This window comes from Mobula birostris, chromosome 6, assembly GCF_030028105.1.
Source record: "Mobula birostris isolate sMobBir1 chromosome 6, sMobBir1.hap1, whole genome shotgun sequence".
NCBI lineage: Eukaryota > Metazoa > Chordata > Chondrichthyes > Myliobatiformes > Myliobatidae > Mobula > Mobula birostris.
This window is the reverse complement of record NC_092375.1, coordinates 148573994-148595776: the sequence shown is the minus strand read 5'-3', so window position 1 is coordinate 148595776 and position 21783 is coordinate 148573994. Positions and strand designations below refer to the sequence as shown.

At 45.9% G+C, this 21783-nt stretch overlaps 1 protein-coding gene and 1 pseudogene across 1 annotated transcript in view; one reads left to right on the top strand and one right to left on the bottom strand.

The window, feature by feature from the left end:
- Positions 1-11386: 11386 nt before the first annotated feature.
- Positions 11387-11518, bottom strand: LOC140199920 (U2 spliceosomal RNA; annotated as a pseudogene).
- An 8623-nt stretch (positions 11519-20141) lies between these two features.
- Positions 20142-21783, top strand: part of kcnh3 (potassium voltage-gated channel, subfamily H (eag-related), member 3) — a 636348-nt gene continuing 634706 nt past the window's right edge. The window contains exon 1 of the mRNA XM_072259611.1: positions 20142-20217. Within this exon, the coding sequence (XP_072115712.1) occupies positions 20142-20217 (76 nt within the window). The remainder of the gene's footprint in view (positions 20218-21783) is intronic.

The window sequence follows — 21783 nt, the reverse complement described above, 5'->3', positions numbered from 1 at the left end:
AGTGGAGAGGGACGGGCCGGTGATCCATGAGGTTTACTTATCTCTGCACTGAGCTGAGGCTGTGGCTTGCAACTAACAGGCTACTGAATCAGCTGCAGTGGTGACTGACTTCGTGGCTGTGGACTCACTTTCATGAACTTCAGTTTTGAATGTTATTTGCTTACTTTTATTGTTTGCACAATTTGATTTTTTTCTGAATATTGAGTGTTTGACAGACTTTTTTAAATGGGTTCTGTTGGCTTTCTTTGTTTTGCGGCTGCCTAACAAATCTCAAGGTTGTGTATAGTATACGTACTTCTATAATAAAATGTACTTTGAACTTTTGAACTTTAATTGTCTTTCAACTTATGTGATTGCTGTATGCATTCAGGCCAACCAGAGCCTTTCAGTGATTGTAAACTGCAGCAGAAATCCCAATTATTGTGACTAGCTAATGATAATTAAAAGGTAACGCAAACCTGAATTAAGTGATGTAAGAAGTAATGACAGAGACTATATTATGTTCTAACGTTGGACTGAACAGTGGGTATCAAGGCTTTCAGGCACTGCACTGAAAGTCTTGGCGAGGGGTGGAAGCAGGGGGAAAGGAAACAGATCCCGCATCCTGCAGGGAGATGTTTGGAGGTGGTGGGAAAACTCTGTGCTGGGAGCTGGTGCATGCCTCATCTCCAGTAAGTGGGAATTGTAATATTGCCTTTGATTTCAGGATGATTTGTGACTTTTCATACTGCAGTGTATTGTAAGTTGCCCATATCACTTGAACAACCTTGAAGAAAGTTCAAGCATATAAAGTCACAGTTATCTTGACAGATGCAAGGAAAGTGTTTCTTTTTTGTCCTACTTTGAAGTTGTGGCTAGAGCAGCTGGCAGATTTCAAGTCTAGTTTCTTTAAAGCAGTGAAAACACCTGAAGCTGAGGCTCCTTGTTGATTAAGATATGCTTCCTGAAGAGGCTCAATGACAAGATCACCTGCTGGAAATACATTTCCCTTGTTCCTTGCCTGTCTGTTGTGCAGCTGCTTCATACTTACAGCCAAGGAAGAAGATAACCTTGTGTATCAATTCTAGAAAAAATATCTGAGCACAAGCTTTAAATTGAACAGCAAAGTATTTAGTCAAATAGAAGAGAGCTCCAGAAATGATACGGTGGAATCAGATGAAAGAAGTAAGCCATCAACTAAATTGTACACTTCTTAATAACATTCATGGGGCTCTCTTCGTGTCATTTTAAATTGTCTGTCTGGGTGAAGTTAAGATGACGTTGCATTTGTGTATACAGTAGTTGTTATGGCACCAACTCAATGTTGCACACTTAGCAATGTTTTATACTGTCAAGTCAATAATTGGATAGCAACAAACAATCTGCTGTTGGAACTCAGCAGGCCGAACAGCATCTGTGGGAGGAAAAGAATTGTCAACATTTCGTGTCACAACCCTGCATCAGGATTCATGTTCAGCATCTGTCCTAACACAGTGCTTTGACACAAAACATTGACTATCCCTCAGTCCCTGCCCCGCCACACACACACACACACACACACACACACACACACTCTCTCTCAGACAGGTAAAAAACTCATCATGTTCTCCAGTTCCCATCATCAGGGGAGCAAATCTGCCATTTTTATCCAGTCCTGAAAAGGATCCCATTATCCCCGCTTTCTGACTTCTGCCAGTCAGCCAGTTTTCTATCCATGCTAGTATCTTACCTCTACCACTATGGTCTCTTAGAAACCTCATGTTGTCATGGTACGGATCGGGGTCCCTTTAAATTTACCATGTTTATGTTATGATCCGGACAGTTGATTCCCTGTTTTCCCATGTCCCTCGACTTTGGTGATTAGAGGCAATTATCACTCGGCTGAACCGGTAGTTTATAGTCTCCGGCTTTCAGCCGTTCGGCGCGGAAGCGTCAGCAAAGTCACCAAGGTATGGCGTGCTGATGTTATCTGGCCGGAGCAAGCCTAGTCTCTGCCGAAGCGAGTGCCGGTAATTCTCCTTTCCTCTCTGGAGCAACCTAGTCAAGTTACCTCGCCAAAGCAAGCCTGCAAAGTTTCCTTAACGAGGTGGGTCCGTCAGTTAACCCGCCGGAGGGAATCAAGAACCGCTGTCTACAGTTCCCGGGCCGAGTCGAGAGCTCGCCACTACCCGGAGACTTCAAGTCAAGTCCTGGCCCTGGCGGAATTCAAGCACCAAGTCAAGTCCTGGCCCTGGCGGCATTCAAGCACCAAGTCAAGTCCTGGCCCTGGCGGCTTCCCAGTTCTGAGTCAAGTCCTGGCCCTGGCAGTCTGTGATTCCTGTCCTACCCCCTTGTCTGAATCCATTCTCTGCCGCTCTCGCCTCTAGCCCTCGTCTGCAGCCCCCGCCTGCACTTCGGTCTAGTTCCATCGCCGGAGCTAGATAGGTACTGTCTGGTGTTCACTCGTGTTGGTCTTGTCTTGTCTTGTCCTTGCCTCCATGGGGTAAGTCTGGCCGTCTTGCCGTTGGCCCGCGGGGGGTCATGTCTTGTCGTGCCTTGTCCTCGCCTCCGTGGGATAGGTCAGACAGTCTTGCCATTGCCCCATGGGGGGTCATGTTCTGTCTTGTCTTGTCCTCGCCTCCGTGGGATGTCAGGCCATCTTGCCATTGCCCCGCGGAGGGTCTTGAGTCCCGGCCTTATGTCCTGTACCCAAGGAGGGGTCCCGGCTCTCTGTTCTGTGTGTGAGTCCCAGCCCTATGTCCTGTACCCATGGAGGGGTCCCGAATCTGTGTTCTGTGTATGTGTCCATGGTTCCATGTACCTGCTCTCCGGAGACCGAGGCTCTGTTTTCCATGTTCCTCCTCTCCCTAGCCTATGTCATGTCCATGCCTGGTTCTGGGGTCCGAGCCCGAGGCAAGACCCAGGTACTGGGTCCTTGCCCAGTCTCAGGCTCAGAGTCCATACCCTGGCCTCTTCATGTCTCCTCTAGTTCTGGGAGCCGATTCCAAGTCCAAGCCCAGACCCTTGGTCCCAGCCTAGTCGTAGTCCTGAGTCCTTGTCCAGTTCGCTATTTCCTGCTCCTGCCTTGCTCTCCTGGTATCAAACAATAAACTAAATCTAACCTTACAAGATGTGTCTTGCATTTGGGTCTACTCTTGCTGCCAAAGCCCCCGCCATTGTGACACATGTGCTGCACCACGTCAAGGGTTTTCTGAAAGTCTGATTAAATAACATCCACCGACTATTCTTAGTCTAACCAGCTTGTTACTGCTAAAGGATTCTAACATATTTGTAAGGCAAGATCTCCCCTTAACAAAACAATACTTATTTATCATACCTGCAACATCATGGAAGTCAATTTTAAGAAAATGTATTGGAACATACAGTATATTACTAGCCAAGCTCTTCCAGTACAGTCACAACACTGGGATCTACCTACAGTATGCGTTTTTATGAAGATTTCCCAGCTTTATCTTGTTCACAAAAAGCAGACAAAAAATGATCAAAGTATTAAGTATCAAAGTGATGGAAGGTGTCATGCTCTCAATCTGTACTTGCTCACCAATTATATATCCCAAACTGTGTATCAGTCAAACAAGCCAGGACTCAGATCCACAATACATCACTGCCTAGATCTAAATGTAAACCAAGAAGCTGAATTCTGAGATGAGACTGACCGCCCTTGACATCAAGGCAACACTGAATTGAGTTTCCTATTGGAGAATCCTAGTAAATCTGAAATCAACTGGGACCAAGGAGTGAGTACTTCACTGGCTGGAAATATACAAAGAGTGAAGGATGGTTATACAGTAGTTGTTGGAGAACAATTATACCATCCCCCAGAAAATCTCTGTAGGAGTTTCCCAGACTAGTGTTCTGGGACCAGCTGCCTTCAGTTGCTTCATAAATGACTTTCCAGATGCCAGAAGTGGGATTTTTACTGATGATACATAATGTTCAATTATATTCACAACTCTCGAAGCGAATGAAGAAGTCTGGACTGCATGTGTAGTCTAGAGAGCACTAAAATGTAGACTGATAAGTGGAAAATAACATTTCCATAGCTAATAATGATCTTCGAGAGGTGAAACCCTAACCACATTCAGTGACATTACCATTGCCATGAACATCTTCATTAACCAGAAATTCAGCTGGACCAGCCACATAAATACTGTGGTTGCATAAGAAGATCATGAGCTAGATATCCATTGGAGAGTGACTCATCTCCTGAAAAACCAAGCACTTCACACCATCTTCACTGTATAGGCAAAGAGCATGAAGAAATACTCTCCACTTGTGGGAGCATAACTCCAACAACACTCTACCAAGACAAAGCGTTGCACCTGACTGGCACCCCATTCACTCCCAAAACTCATTCTCTCCACCACCAGTGTCATTTATGTCATTTAAAAAATGCATTGCAGTTACTCACCTAGGCAACTCTTACAGCGTTTTTCAAACCCATACCTTCTCCAAACAAGAGTAAGGGCATTAAGTGCATGAGAGCACCAGCTCCTTGATGTTACTGCCAGTGGAGTACCACTTCAGCCTGAAAATATATCTGAATTCCTTCACTGATGCTAGTTCTAAATCCCGGAACAAAGATCCAGTCCACTGTACCTGCTGGACGGACAATATTGGTTCAATACTGGCTGCATCTTCACTACTTCCTCAATAACATAAACACACAACATAAAAAGGAGTGCATGAGTAGGTCATTTGGACTTTTCACCCAGCTCTGCTGCTTATTAAGGATATGGCTGATCTTCTAACTCGGTTCTATTTCCTTAGACTATCACCCAATCCCTTGATTCCATTACTATCCAGAAGTCTATCAATCTGTTTTGAATGAATTCCATTCTGCTTCTACAACCCACTGGACTGAGAATTCCAAAGGTTTCCAAAAGGATTATTAGAGGAAGGTTCTTTACTCAGAGAGTGGTTGGTGCGTGGAATGCACTGCCTGAGTCAGTGGTGGAGGCAGATACACTAGTGAAATTTAAGAGACTACTAGATAGGTATATGGAGGAACTTAAGGTGGAGGGTTATATGGGAGGCAGGGTTTGAGGGTCAGAACAACATTGTGGGCCGAAGGGCCTATACTGTGCTGTACTATTCTATGTTTTATGTTCACCAACCCTCCAAGTGAAGGAATATCTCCTCATCTCCATTTTAAATGGTTTACTCTGACTCCTAGCTCTAGACTCTTCACCCATAAGAAATATCCACCGTGTCAAATCCTGTAAAAATTCTTGTAACTTTCAGTGAGGTCATGCCCATTCTTCTAGACACTTGAGAACAAGAGCAAGTCAAGTCAATTTAGCATTTGATTTCTTGATCAGCATGTTGGCTTTCAGTAGCTTGTGTACAAAGATACCCAAGTCTCCATCAATGCTTGTCAATCTATCATCATGTGAAAGGAAGACTCTGCTTTTCTGTTATGTGGATGACCCTACATTTTATTCCATCCACAGTTTCCTCATGTTCAATTACCCCTTATCCGTGGCCTCATGAGCTGGTTTAATTTGTCCTTCATACTTGTAATCCCACTTAGTCAAATCATTGCTATAGATTGTGAATAGTTGTGCCCCAATACTGATTGGCATGGTATGCCAATCATCAGAGTGTGGCAGCTGGAAAAGACCTGTTTAATCCCACTCTCCTCTGTTGTCTGTTAACCTTTCTCGATGTGTTACCCCTAATTCCACTTGTTTCAACTTGTTGCCCAATTTCCTGTGTGGGATCGTACCAAAACCCTTCAGAAACCTTAAATGCACCCCTCCCCATCTACGTGTTCTCCCAATTACATCCTTAGATTTCCAACAGATCATTCAGAACATTCCTTTTATAAATCCATGCTGATACTGCTCTGTCTTCTTATTTTCTACGTGCTCTGTCACTATATCTTACAGGCTTCAACATTTTTTGTTAGCAGTTCAGCAGTCTGTCTTTACTGTTTTCATAAGACCATAAGATATAGGAGCAGAATTAGGCCATTCAGCCCATTGAATCTGATCCGCTATTTCATCATGGCTGATCCAATTTTCCTCTCAGCCCCAATCTCTTGCTTTCTCCCCATACTCTTTCATGCTCTGACCAATCAAGAAACTATTAACCTCTGCCTTAAATATACATAAAGACTTGGCCCCCACAGCTGCTTGTGGCAAAGAATTCCACAGATTTACCACTCTCTGGCTAAAGAAATTCCTCCTCATCTCCATTCTAAAAGGATGCCCCTCTATGAGGCTATGTCCTCTGGTCTTAGATTTTTCTCACCACAAGAAACATCCTCTCCATATCCATTCCATCAAGGCCTTTCACCATTTGATAGGTTTCAATTAGGTACGTTGTGGTGTGAATGAAATCACTCAGAGAGAGAGTTGCTGGTAGATACAAAACAGCTTCTTTAATCAACAAACAACATTTTTTTTATTTCAAAATATATTTTATTCAAAAATAGTTATATACAATAAACCAGTCAATAACTTTTCATCCTTTACATACGTTTCCATTATATTCAGTAAATATCCATACCTATGGCCACCTACGTGGCACTCCAGTTGTTCACTTTACCACATCATTATTGAGGGGTATACTCCCCACCACCTGACCCCTCCCACTCCCGCGGGTGGAGAAACCTATACCGTGGTCATTCCCCACCGGGCCCTTGCGGTGGCTGCACCGAGTTTCAGTGCGTCCCTCAGCACGTACTCCTGTAGCCCAGAATGTGCCAGTCGGCAGCATTCTCCCACGGACATCTCCATGTGCTGGTAGATCATCAAGTTTCAGGCCAACCAAAGAGCATCTTTCACCGAGTTGATGATCTGCCAGCAGCACCGGATGTTGGTCTCCGTGTGCGTCCCCAGGAACAGACCGTAGATCAGAGAGTCCTCTGTTACGCAGCTGCTGGGGATAAAACGTGACACTAGCCCGTCCATCCTCCTCCACACCCTCTCTGCGAACTGACAGTGTGCAAAGAGGTGGGTCACAGACTCCTCCTCACTGCAGTCCTCCCGTGGGCAGTGGGGTGCGGAGACGACGTTCCAGGCGTACAGGAGGGCTCTGACTGGGAGGGCCCCTCTCACCGCCAGCCAGGCGAGGTCTTGGTGCCTGTTGGTGAGGTCTGGCGATGAGGCATTTTGCCAGATGAACTGTACGGTCTGCTCAGGGAACCACCCCACTGTGTCCATCACGTCCTTCTCCTGCAGTGCCTGCAGGACATTACATGCCTGATGGCCCGGTGATCAAAGGCACTCTCTTGGAAGAACTTTTCTACATAGACGAGTATGCCGGCAAAGACCTGCTGACTGGGGCATTGCGCGGGAGTGGGGCCAGACCCATCCTCCACAGCCAGGGCGACAGGTAGAACCTGGGCACATAGTGGTACTTGGTGCCCACGTACCTGGGTTCTACACACAACCTGATGCAGCCACCTACAAAGCTGGCCATCAGGGTGAGGGCAACATTGGGGACGTTCTTGCCCCCATTGTCCAGGGACTTGTGCATGACGGTCTGTCTCATCTGCTCCATCTTGGATCCCCAGACGAATCTGAAGGCAGCTCAGGTGATTTCTGAGCTGTAGGAGCGGGGGACGGGCCACCCCTGCGCCAAGTACAGCAGCCCTGAGAGCACCTCACACCTGATGACCAGGTTCTTGCCTGTTATCAACAGGGAGTGCCCTCCCCACAGTCCCAGTTTCTGTTTCACCTTGGCAGTCTGCTGCCAGTTCTTGTTGCACGCCTCGGCCCCTCCGAACCAGATCCCCAACACCTTCATGTGGTCAGACCTGATGGTGAAGGGGACGCTGGATCGGTCTGGCCAGTTGCCCAAAGAGCATGGCTTCACTCTTCGTGCAGTTGACCCTGGCCCCCGACGCTAGCTCGAACAGTTCGCAGATGCCAATCAACCTGCGAACTGGCCTCGGATCAGAGCAGAAGACGGTGACGTCATCCATGTACAGGGAGGTTTTCACTTGGGTCCCTCCACTGCCTGGCAGCGTCACCCCTCTTATGCCCTCATCCCTCCTGATGGCTTCCGCAAAGGGTTCTATGCAGCAGACAAACAAGACAGGGGAGAGGGGACAGCCCTGCCTGACTCCAGACCTGATGGGGAAGCTGTCTGTTTCCCACCCGTTGACCTGGACTGCACTACGGATGTCTGTGTAGAGCAGTCTGATCTAATTCCGGATTCCCTCCCCAAATCCCATTTTGGAGAGCCCGTCCGCCATGTATGTGTGCGATATCCTGTCGAAGGCTTTCTCCTGGTCCAAGCTGACCAGGCAGGCATTCACCCTGCTGTCCTGAACATAGGCGATGGTGTCCCTCAGCAGCGCGAGGCTGTCTGAGATCTTCCTGCCCGGTACAGCACAGGTTTGGCCCGGGTGGATCACCTGTCCCAGAGCAGACTTGACCCTGTTAGCGATAGCCTTGGACAGGATCTTGTAATCCACATTCAGGAGAGAGATGGGCCTCCAATTTCTAATGTCTGCCCTCTCCCCCTTCTGCTTGTAGATGAGGGTGATGATGCCCTTCCTTATGGACTCTAACATGCTGCCGGCCAGAAGCGTAGCGTTGTACACTTCCAGCAGGTCTGGGCCCATCCAGTTCCACAGAGCCGAGTACAACTCAGCCGGTAAGCCATCGCTTCCAGGAGTCTTACTCGACTCAAAGGAACGGATGGAGCCTGTCAGCTCGTCCAGGGTCAGTGGCTGATTCAGACTCTCCCGCTTGCTGTCGTCTAAGACCTGCGTGATAGACGACAGGAAGTTGCGGGAGGCTATGGATTCTGTGGCCTTTTTGTCATACAGACCAGCATAGAAGGACTTACAGATCCTCAGTATGTTGATCTGTGAGGACGCGACTGAGCCGTCCTCTTCCTTAAGGTTGTGGATCACAGAGTTCCCCCTGTGCACCTTTTGGAATAAGAAGCGTGAGCACGTCTCGCCCTGCTCCACGGTTTGGATGATCTTGGAGGATTTGGCGGCGAGGTGCTGGGCTTGCCGGCCCTTCATCTCTCGCAATTCCTCCCTGACATCCACCCCCTTCGACTGCAGAAGGAGAAGTTGCTGCAACTCTGTCTGGAGTTTACGCAGTTCCCTCTGCTCCTGCCTTGCTTTCTGGATACCCTTGTGGATGAAGAACCTCCTGATGTTCTCCTTGGTAGCTTCCCACCAGTGAACCGGGGAATCAAAGAAGGTTTTCAAGGTTCTCCAACCTGTGTACTCCCTCTCTAGTTCCTCGATGTTCTCTGGGGTCAGCAGCTTTACATTCAGCTTCCAAGTCCCCCTGCCTGCCTTCTGGTCCTCCCGTAAGAGACAGGTGGCTCTCAGAAGGCAGTGGTCAGAGAAGAACAGCGGCGTGATGTCGGTGGACCTGACCGTGAGGGACTCCGAGAGGAAGAGGAAGTCGATCCGGGAGCGGGCTGAGCCGTCCGATCGTGTCCAGGTGGCCTGTGGCTGTGCTCCACCTGTGGGGGTGCCAAAGGCGTCGCACAGCTTGGCTGTCTTCACCGTTTCCCTCAGGAGTCTAGAGGTACTGTCCAGCCTGCCGTCGGCACTGCCGGATCGTCCAGCCGCATCAATGGTGCAGTTGAAGTCTCTGGCCAGAACGACCGGCTGGGACGTCACCAGCAGCTGTGGGAGCTGCTCGAAGACGGCCAGCCGCTCACTCCGCACGGGGGAGGCGTACACGTTGATCAGCCGGAGCGGAGTGCCCCGGTATTTGACGTCTGCTACCAGGAGGCGCCCCGCAACCACCTCTTTAACTTGGGTGATTGAGAAGCTGCCTCCCCGTAGCAGAATCCCCAGGCCGGAAGCGCGACAATCGTTGCCCCCCCTCCCCCCGACCACACAGACAAACCTTTGGTCCACCACCGTGACCACCTCCAGTAGTTACGGAGGTGTGGTAGTCCGCACTCCTGGAGGAAAGTCATGTTGGCCTTTACAGTGTCCAGGCTAATTTAAGGTCTGCCATCATGTAAGTCCTTTATTTCGGCTGCTGTCCATCCTCACCCTTGCAGTCCTGAGCCTTCATGCCCACCGCCTTTGTGAACTTTTCCACCTCCTGTGGGCTCAGGTACTGCAGGTCATACTCCCCCAGGTGTGGCAGTTCTGGTTCTGAGCCTGGGGGGTTGTTGACTTCCTGGGCTGCTGGGTGCCGGCTGTGGCGCTGCTCCCGGATTCCCGGAGCTGTGTGCCTCTGCTGCTCTCCGCCTCCTGTACTCAGGGGGTGGCCAGCAGACCTTCTCCACTCTCTCTCCTCCTCTCTGCCTGTTCTGCCAGCTGCTTCTTCTGCTGGGGCTTCTGGCCTCCCCCAACTCCTTTCTCCTCTGAAGAGGACAGGGTACCAGAGGCTGTGTGGTTCCCTGCCCTTTTCTTGTGTTCCTCCGCCTTCTGTCGTTTGGTTACCGCCTTTTGGGTCTTTTTGCGTTTGGCCACGACACTCCATCCAACTTCTGCCCGGCTCTCCCCACCTCCATGGACCTCCTCGTCGTCGTTTGGCCAGTCCTGGAGGGTCTGCAGGGGGGTGCCGGGCCTTGGGGTGCTTGCACCTTCCTCCCTGGTGTCGTCGTCCGTCTTGTTGGGTGCCTCGTCTGCAGCGCTGGCGGGTACGTCCAAACCTGCTGGGGCCCTTTCTGTGCCAGCACCTCCCCTGGTCGCCTGTGCGTAGGTGCCCCCACGTCTTGGGCAGGCTCTGTACAGGTGGCCAGCCTGTCCGCAGAGGTTGCAGGACTTGGCCTGCGTGCAGTCTTTGGTCAGGTGGCCCTCGGTTTTACAGTTCTTGCACATCACCACCCTGAACTGGGCTGCGATGTGCCCCCCCTTGCCGCAGTTTCGGCACACCCTGGGTTGCCCCGCGTACATCATGAAGCCTCGGTTCCCTCCGGTGGCGAAAACCGAGGGGGGGAGGGCTGGATGACCTCGCTGTTGGAGTCCACCCTCAGCTTCACCTTGACCTGCCGCTTGCTGGTCTAGATCCCCAGTCCGTCCTTCACGTCCGCTGGAGTTCCTACGCTCTCCACATACCAAGCAAGGAATGTAAGGACGTCCACCACTGGCACGTACAGGTTAAACATCTGGACTGTGATTGTCCATTCCTGCCGGGTGGCTGTCGCAAAGAAGGCCTGTGCTTTCAGCAGCGACAGCGGCACCTCCCTCCCCTTCAGCTGAAGCTACTGGTACAGCTTCTGCCACCCTGCGGCCTGCCGGAAGGTGACATCGAAGAAACCTGCAAAATCCTGGACGCAGTAGATGTCCTCGGGCGTAAATCCACAGCATTCCATCAAGACCTTCCGGATGAAGGTCTCTTGGGTGAAGCCGGTGCCCCTGTTCCGGTCTCGCACTGTCAGCCTGACAGTGTTCTTGATTCCCGGACCTCAAGCCGATGCGCTGGTCTCTGCCCCCATCTTCCTCACCGCTTTCGTCGCTGGTATGGGGTGTTAGATTGGAAGCCAATCAGCATTAGGATCCACCCCTGCGTCAGCGCGAAATCTTCTCCTCCGCCTTCCGATCTGATAAGAACAGACACTACACTTGATCTGAGCCAAAAGGCCGAGAAACGATACATACAGCAGGCATCAAGACTCTTTTGGTGGAAAAGGTCTGCTAGCCCAATGTGGGCTCGATATTTATTTGCTAAACACAAAGGGCAATTCCTATTTACAAGGTATAGACAATGCATAGACAATGTTTTCTTTTGAAGCTACATACAAAACATCACACCTTCTGACTTCACCCTTTCCTCCTGACGCCCACATGTCTGGGTTGGTATTCACAGCCTTTAGGAATGCAAGTTAAATCCACAATACATTTATTTGGTATTTTATGTGCTAACATAGAGGACAATTCATATTTATAAAGTATAGATAATACTGTCTTCGAAACTACATCTGGTCAAACTATGGCGTCAGCAGCATCTGGTATTCACAGCTTTTAGGAAATGCATTGTTATGAACTCAATCCACAGTACTTTGTTAAACAGAAGACTGGTGGCCAAAGTCATTTAAGTGTAAATGAATCGTCTACCCAAAATCTGTCTAACAAGGTCACCCCTCATTCTTCTGAATTCTAGTAAGTACCAGCCCAGAGCCAACAAACACTCTTTATATCACAAGCCACTCAATTTTGGAGTCATTTTCATGAACCTCCTTAGAACCCTCTCCAGTTTCAGCACATCCTTTCTAGAATAAAGTGCTCCAAACTGCTTACAGTACTCCAAGTGAGGCCTCACCAGAGCTTTATAAAGTCTCAACATTACATCCTTGCTTTTACTGTATATTCTAGTCCTCTTGAAATGCATGCAAACATTGCATTTGCCTTCCTCGCCACAGACTCAACCTTCAAATTAACATTTAGGGAATCCTGCACAGGGTCTTCCAAGTCCCATTTGCCTCAGTTTTTTTTTGTAGTTTCTCCCTCATTTAAAAAAAAGTCAATGCTTTCATTTCTTCTACCAAGGTGCATGACCATACACTTTCTGACAATGTATTCCATCTCCCATTTCTTTGGCATTCTCCTAATTTGCCTAAGTCCTTCTGTAGCCTCTCTACTTCCTCAAAACTGCCTGCCTCTCCACCTTTTCTCATACCATCTGCAGAATTTCCAACAATGGCATCAATTCCATCATCATAATTATTGACATATAGCGTAAAATCGGTCCCAACGCAGACCACTGTAGAGCACTACTAGTCACCGGCAGCCATCTAGAAAAGGTTCCCTTTATTCCCAATATTTCCCTTTGCCAATCAGCAACAGGTTTATTCATGCCAGAATCTTTCCTGCAATGCCCATAGCTTGTTAAGCAGCCTCATGTTGGCACCTTGTCAAATGCCTTCTGAAAATCCAAGTACACAACATCAACTGATTCTCCTTTGTCTATCCTGCTTGTTATTTCTTCAAAGAATTCTAACAGATTTGTCAGGGAAGATTTTTCCTTGAGGAAACCATGCTGACTATGGCCTATTTTATCATATACCTCCAAGTACCCTGAGACCTCATCCTTAATGATCGACACCAATGTTTTCCCGACCACTGAGTCAGACGAATAGTTTGACTTATAGTCTGGCCTATAGTTTTCTTTCTTCTGCCACGCTCCCTTCTTGAAGAGTGGACAAACATTGCATTTTCCAGTCTTCCGGAGCCATTCCAGACTGTAGTGATTCTTGAAAGATCATTATTAATGCCTCCACAATCTCTTCAGTCACTTCATATTCCATCTTTACCTTCTTAATGACTTTTTAGTTGCTTTCTGGTTTTTAAAAGCTTTCCAATCCTTTAACTTCCGACTAATTTTTGCTCTGTTATATGACTTCGCCTTGGCTTTTATGTTGGCTGTCATCACATTAGCTTGGAGCGATTCCAGAATCTGTAGAATTTTGAAAATTATTACCAGAGCATCTACAGTCTCTTTCAAAAATCTGCAGTATAGATTTTTGGATCCTTGGGATTTGTCAGCATTCAGACCCAGAAGCTTCTCTGGTACTTATTTACCCCTCATATCTGTTTCTTCAGATTCTTATTCTCACTGGACCCTTTGTTCTCTGGTGTTTCTTTCTATTTTTAGCCATTTTCTGTGAAGACACAAACATTATTTGTTTCACTTCATTTTCCATTTCATTGTTCCCCATTATAAATTCTCGTGTTTGTCTATAAAGCACTCACATTTGCTCTCGCTAGCTTTTTACCGTTTGCACATTTAGATGAGATGTGTTTTATGCTACTTCTCATTTTGCTCTCTTATTTTATTTTCCCTTTATCAAGTTTTTGACCTTCCTTTGCTAACTTCCAAACTATTCCCAGTCATCAGGCTTCCTGGTATTTCAGACATTATAAGCCTGGTACTTGGAGATAATATTGTCTTTTATTTTCTCTTTTGACCATGCGCAGACAATTCTCTGACGTTTAATGTCGTTTCCCGATCAACCACAACCATTTTGCCCCTCATCGCTTCCATGTTGCGTTTTCTTGGATTTAAAACCCTACTTTCAGATCGACTACATACTTTAAAACTTAATGTAAATTTCTGTCATAATAATGGTCACTATTCCCTAAATGCCCCATTGCGATTAACTCTCTCTCTCGCTCAACCAGATAACAATCCCCTGTCCAGAAACGAGAAAGTCTTTGTATTCAAAATATAATAGGGAACTCCCGCTGTGCATTTCATATAGCAATCTGTGTACCCAAAATGATTTTGCTTTCGGGAAATGCAATGATTACTTCTCTTTCCAACAATGAATGATGTGACTTACAGTTAGTCGTGCCACGTGGACTCATGCAATTGTCACGGAGCTGATTCCCCGCCTTGCTTTGCTTTGTGCAGTATCGACACGGAGAGGAGAGAGAAAAAAGGACTATTGCCAATGCTCAGCAACTGAACGCGGCGTAACCGAGGTTACTGACCACCAGCCGTGGGCCACTTCCTAACTTTTGTGAGCCGCCTCCCCCCAAAAGTAATCACGGATATTTCAGCGTAAAGCTGTGTTTCTTGTCGAATGGGTTTTGTTAAGGTTTTCTCAGCGCCGTGCTGGTGTTGTACTGCGATGTTGCTGAGAGGGCGCTACTGCATTTTGTTACTGTAAACTGCTTCTCCCCGTGCGCTATTCTCCAATTCCTCAGGATTTTTTTTGTAAATCAGAAAATGCAATTTCTCCATTTTATTTCGAACTCTGGGCATTAAATACCCTCCTGCAGCATTTGGCTACAGCCAGTGGGTTTAGTGGCTACAGTCAGGTGGGTTTAAACTATTAAGCTGCAAACAATGGGGAATTGCCAGAAGGCACAAATTCTGACCTGCACCCCCTCCGTGCTCCTTCTCTTTGTTCCTAGTCCCGGAACACATCGCGACTACTCCCTTGAAAACTACATAATAGCGCGATGGTTCTCACTCTTGTTTCAATGTTGGCCTTTGTGAAATGCAAAATAGAAAATCAGCCACGGTAGCAATTGTATACACGAGGTCATTGCAAGAATTTTCGGGGTAGCATTTAGAGCAACGGGCACAAAGTTTCTCACGGGGACCATGAAATAAAATTCATCTGAAATACAGAAGCAGGTTGTCGCCGCGGTCCTGCCTTCAAAAGATCGGTTAACTGGGTAATAGGTCACACTACGGACGGGGGAATAGTACAGAATTTGAAGCGATTAGTGGGACTCCTTTGCGCGCGAGCATACACCTCTATTTGCATTCTTTTGATGAGGGAACAGGCAGATGGGTTCGACCGAGCGCTACAAATAGCCGCCAAGGAATCCTGTCTTGAATGAAAAAAAAACCTTCCCCGCCGGAAAAAAAGTTTTATTATCTGATATTGATAACATGCACATCTTTTTGAGGAAGACACTTCATACAAATATCGCGAAGTTTAGACACTCGTGATGACACGGCTTTTATGGCACAAGAACAGACTTTGACCTCGACAGCCACATCTCGATGCCCCACAGCCTCTCCATTCCTCTCTCTCTCTCTCTCTCTCTCTCTCTCTCTCTCTCTCTCTCTCTCTCTCTCTCTCTCTCTCTCTCTCTCTCTCTCTCTCTCTCTCCCCCCCCCTCCCTCCCTCCCTCCCTCTCGCTCTCTCCCCTCTCTCTCCTCTTTCTCCATTCACTCTCCTCTCGCCTCTCCACACAACCTCTGTGCTTGCATATCTTTGTAAGTACATTTATGTTGGTCATCTCATTCCTTGTGGGGTAGAATTTCAAACCTTATCAAATAGTTATAGGCCAAAACTCCGGGGTCCGTTCCGCAAGCGGAAGCATGTATGGTTTAATCAGATCAGCGTTAAGCACTAACGCAATGTGAGGCCGTGAAAGTCACTTTTTACACTAAACTATTTTTCTGATTAAATACTTGACAAATGACGACGCTTTGGCGAAAATTAAGAAACTGAAAGTGTGATGATGCAGCCTAAAAGTGAAGAAGGGAATCTTTTAACCTTTTGTTAGAGTTGTCTTTAGTGGTATACTTGGTATACTGTATTATCTATAGGCAGATGAGATATGAAAAGTGGACGTCGAGACGTGTTCAGATCCACAGCTTTTGGGTGTTCTAGTGTCGGACATTAGTAGGTCAGGCTTCAATATTCATACACGTTGACTTTTACACTCGGAGGCGGGATCTGCGAGAATGATGTGTCAACCCTCTCGACAATCTTCGGTTGTTTTGTTTAATCTTTAATCCAGCAACACCTTAGAAGGGTGCATGAACGATGCGATGCGACCTGTAAAATGAGTAAAGGGATTCATAACAAACTGTTTTGCTGATTTCAAGAGGTTGACAGACTTAAACTATTGGTCGTCGTGACATAAAGGCATGCAATCGCTGGTGAACCCCAAGGTATACAAAACGCTAGTTCATAGTACACCGACCGTAAGACCTTAAAATATAAAATCAGATTAGGCCATTTGGCCCATCGAATCTGTTCCGCCTCTTCATTATGGCTAATCCATTTTCTTCTCAGCCCCAATCTCCTGTATTCTCCCCATATCCCTTCATGTCCTAACTATTCAATAATCTATCAACCTCTGCCTTAAATATATCCAATGATTTGGCCTCCATGGCCGCCGGTGGCAACGAACTCCACAGATTCGTCACACTCTGGCTAAAGAAATTTCTCCTTATCTCCATTCTAAATGGACGTCCCTCTATTCTGAGGCTGTGTACTCTGGTCTTAGACTCCCCACCATAGGAAACATTCGCCCTTCATCCACTTTACTGAGGCCTTTCAACATTCAGTAGCTTTTAAATAGACTCCCCCCCCCCACACCAACACCGCCATTCTTCTAAATTCTAATGAGTACCGGCCCAGAGCCATCAAACGTTTAGCATATGCTAAGCCTTTCAAACCCGTAATCTTTTTCGTGAGTCTCTTTTGAACCCTGTCCAATGTCAGCACATCCTTTCTTAGATAAGGGGCCTAAAAGTGCTCACAATTATCCAAATGAGGTCTCATCAGCGCCTTCTAAAGCCTCAATATTACATCCCTGCTTTGATATTCTAGCCCTCTCGAAATGAATGCTAACTTCGAATTTGTCTTCTTCACCACCGACTCAACTTGCAAATTAACCTTTAAGGAATCCCGCACGAAGACTCCTAAGTCCCTTTGCATCTGAGATTTATGAATTTTCTCGCCATTTAGAATTAAGTCTAGGTTTTTAAATTTTTTTTACCACAGTGCATGACCATACACTTCCCGACACGGTATTCCATCTGCCACCTCTTTGCCCATTCTCCTAATCTGTCTAAGTCCTTCTGTAGCCTCTTTGCTTCCCCAGCACTACCTGTCCCTCCACCTATCATCGTATCGTCCGCAAATTCGGTCACAAAGCCATCAACTTCATCATCCAAATTATTGATACCGTCGTAGACGGCGCAGAGTTACCTGACGTCCTGACTTGGAATGAAGGAGACATACAAATTTCATGCATAGCCTAACTGGTAAAGAGAAGGATTTTTCCCCCTATAAAACATGAAAATGCGAAGCAAATTCCAGGACGGTGTGATTGATTTATGCCATTTTTTAAAACGGAATTTATAGCTGACGACCGAGTCATAAATTATAAAGGAAATTATAAAGGAAAGTTTCTCTATTCAAGGTTGTATGGTCTGAAGCAACACACATCAAAGTTGCTGGTGACAGGCAGCATCTCAAGGAGGAGGTACAGTCGACGTTTCAGACCGAGACCCTTCGAAGGGTCTCGGCCTGAAACGTCGACTGTACCTCCTCCTAGAGATGCTGCCTGGCCTGCTGCGTTCACCAGCAACTTTGATGTGTGTTGCTTGAATTTCCAGCATCTGCAGAATTCCTCGTGTTGTAGTATGGTCTGAAGATCTCTCTCAATATCCCATTCAATTAAGAGATGCAATTAATGTTGTTTAATAGGTAAGTGTCACCACCAATTGGTTACAGTAAGAACTCCCAAACAGTATTTCTGCTGAAAGACTAGTTCAAGTTCTTTTTTATTAATCGAGGGAGAAATAGCCCACTTCAAATCCCCTACTGTCAAGGAATTACCTTTGAATTCAATCAATCCTTCGTTCCGATCTCCGTGCATAACATCTTAAAACATTGAAGGGTTACATTTTCTCACAAGGCATGGTGAACAGTTCACCAGAGCCCTCCAAGAAAACCAATGAAATATTGCTTTGCTCAGAACCTTCATTTACTAACACGAAAAGTTGCACTCTGCTGTAATAAGTGTTGTCTTTCGTGCTGGATTTAAGGTGAAACAAACCAGCTCTTTCTCCACTCCAAATGAGGCTGCTTCTGTTTTCCCCACTGAGCTGTTCATCCTATGTTGCAGATGTTTTGCTCTTTAATGATCTGCTTCTGACTAATTAAAATCTTCAAGGCGAATCCAGTCAGAAAATGCTCACAGCTCACAGTGCAAACCTACCATGGTGAAAAGACGGTGGAGCCACCTCCCCCCGCTACACCGTAACACTGGGAGAGATGAGAGGACAGTCAGTAGGAAACGGGGAATAGACTCTGTGACGAAGAGGGATACCCATTCCCTCTAAAAAAGAGATGTTGAGGACATAGGATGCCATTAACAGGTTGACACATGAGGATGCATATTAACTAAGGATACAGGTGCAGCATGATTCGGACTACATCTTAAAGTTAGTAGTGCCCATTAAAGCTTATGACTAAGAGTGAAACCATATTTCTTTCAAAAGGAACGTAATTAAGGAAACATTAAAACAGTGCCCAACTAGCTTTCGTATGATACAAGCAATCACCAGCATCATTGGCTGTAGATAGCCGGAAAATTACTGAACCTATTCGTAATGTAATGCAATGTGCATTTTAGTTGTTCACCTGGTCGGAAGTTAATTTCATTTTAGTGACATTAGTGACTCTGTTTCTTTTTTATTTCACGTTTCTGTCAGCCAATGGCATACTTGGTTTAAGCAAGGTCGCTAAGGAACCCACCACCCATTAAAATCATACTTTTTGCAATATTTGACTTCAGCGAGCTTAAGTTTAAAAATATATATATTTCACCGTTTAGGTAGATGATTCTTTATTTGGAAATGGATCTAAATCAACATAGTCAACATTCCTAACTGATGTCTGACACTGCATATAGCCAATGGATATTAAAAATGGAATAATGTGTATTTAAGACAAATTGGGATCGTTGAAATTTTTTTCTCTTCAAGCGATGTTGGTTTTGCCAATTATCTCAAATCCCCGCCCTATTTATTTAGCAAATCCGTGTTTAGACTGCTCACACAGTCATATCGTGAAAATTGAGTAATTCAAAGTAAAGTGTAGCTGGAGATACAATTGATCAGCATGTAATTCAGGTCCAACTAACTCTCCGATGCTAAGGTGCTCCGGAGTATGGTATTTCATTAATTCCATTGTCAAAATATCCAGCCAATCTTGACGCAATGTCGGTTTATAAATATTTATCCGACTAAAAAAAAGAGATGACTTACGTACACACAAGGCAAGGAAGCATAACGGCAAATATTGTAAAATGATAATCACAAAATCTTATAATGACATCTGGCGCTGGTAGCCCCTGGGATCTGGTAGTTTTGCAGCTTTGGGCGCGTCTTGCGAGGGTGACTGTCCACGTGTATTGATGTTACCTGAGAACGGCGGCTGCCCCAAGGATCCACCCCATCATCCTGAGTCCCTGCTACTCATGTGACCAAGCATCTGCTTGGACAAAGCAGGCGCATTGGAAGCACTTTCTCCCTTCTCGAGCTACCAGAAGAAAAAAAGCCCTCCCCAGACTCCAGCATCTCTCACTCTCTCTCTCTCTCTCTCTGATTCTCCTCTCTCTCTCTCTCTTTCTCTCTCTCTCCTTCCCTCCCTCCCTCCCCCTCTCTTTTCTTCTCTCTCTCTCTCTCTCTCTCTCTCTCTCTCTCTCTCTCTCTCTCTCTCTCTCTCTCTCTCTCACTCTCCTCACTCACATATACAAACACACACATACACACACACACACAGCTCGAGTCCTAAGCTCAAGCAGCTGTACAGTGCCGGTTTAACTTGTGATCAACTTTTCGACTGAAGAAGGGATGATTACTTCTTCGTGGCCGAAGTGTTCAGGACAACACAAACGCTCGGATGCGTGGGGCTGACTCCTTGTTCCTGTATATGTAAATATACTTACACATATTATCTTTTCCTACGGTTTAAACGTTTTTAATGGCTACGGCTGTTATTGCCAACACAAAATGCCTGTCATGAAAGGATTGCTTGCGCCTCAGAACACCTTTTTGGATACAATTGCTACACGATTCGACGGAACTCGTAAGTGCTTTGAACTGCAGAGATGTATAGAGTTTTTGTCTGTAAATTGGCGATGGGGGTTGGTGATGAGGATGAGGTGGGGGAGGAGAGTTGTGGATGGCGATAAAGGGATGACTGCAGTTTTAGAAAATGAAAGTATAATCAGAGATAGCCCAAAAGTGACATTTTAACGTAAAGTGGAAAAACTTTACCTCTAAACACTGGAGGATTGCTGCAGATAGATGGAACAGAATAGAAATCACAAGCAGTGTCTTGTTGTAAAAGCACACCTTTCACTTATATTTCGTAAATTCGTAGGCTAAATATAGAGCTTCCCCTACTCGAAGGTGGTTTTATATTTTAATTGTAATGCTCTGCTGACTGTACGGCCGCTACCGGAAAAGACAATACGTTGGTTACGGCTTTTTGTTTTGTGATTATTAATCAGCTGTGATACTGACGGGATACGCTGTAATACGACCCGTTACTGGAAGACAGTACTTGCACAGTGGAGTTTTCAGAACCGCTGCATTATCTCGAAGAACTGAGCTCGATTTTAAACATCAACCAGCAGTAGAATTACTTGATGTAGAGGTAGTGATGATTGGCAATTACTCGGCTCATTTCCTCCTTTTAGTCTTCATAAATAATGTAACTGCAATTTACAAGTCCCGATGTCAAATATTTTTGTCCCTAGGGACCGCTGTTTCTGGGCTTCCAGTTTCAGCACCACGGCCAGAGCCAATCGGGGGGTTTCTGAAACAAACAGCAAGTGCAAATGTCAATGATAGAGTATATTTTCTCATTTGCTACAGCCTCGACACGAGGACCAAGATAAAACAAAGGGGAGACAATATTCCCGATCATCGCTAGTCCTCTCATCCATTTCAATTCCTATGAATAATGTAACCAAATAATTTCAGAAAATCTTTAAAACAGTAACTCCAGTATAAAGTTTGAGAGTGTTCTATTCCACTCCATTATATTTAGTAACAGTTACTGGATATTTCAGATTTATTTTAAATAGTCATTGAATCATGGCACTTCTGATACAACATAAAGGTATAGAAAAGGCCTGTGCAGTCCCTTCTTGGGGAGATACCTCATATTTGGCCAAATTTATCAAAATATGTGAGTTGAGTTGAGTTGAGTTGAATATGATAAGTAAGATTGTTCTATCCAGTCTGCTGTGGCCTGAATGATGTATGTTTAGTATGGACAAACTGAATATTACCACCAGGGGCATTGATGGTGTAAATTAACACATGGTACCACCAGTAGACTGTTATTTTCATTGAGCAAGGTGACAAAGAGGTTCAAGAACCTTTAATGGACGTTTGACTCTTCAGTTTATCTACTATCCCAGATGATCAGCAGTTGGGTTAGTTTCTTGCTCTTCTTTTGATGAAGGCAATGAAGTCAGTAAAAATCCCATAAATATGAAAGATGAAAAGAACTAAGTATATTCAGCCTCGATTATGAGTAATTTCATTTGGAAATGTTTCCAATTAAAATTCAACTTCAAAATCCAGCATTGTTGTCTAAAATATTTTGGATCTTTCATTGATCACTTCAATCTAAAATATG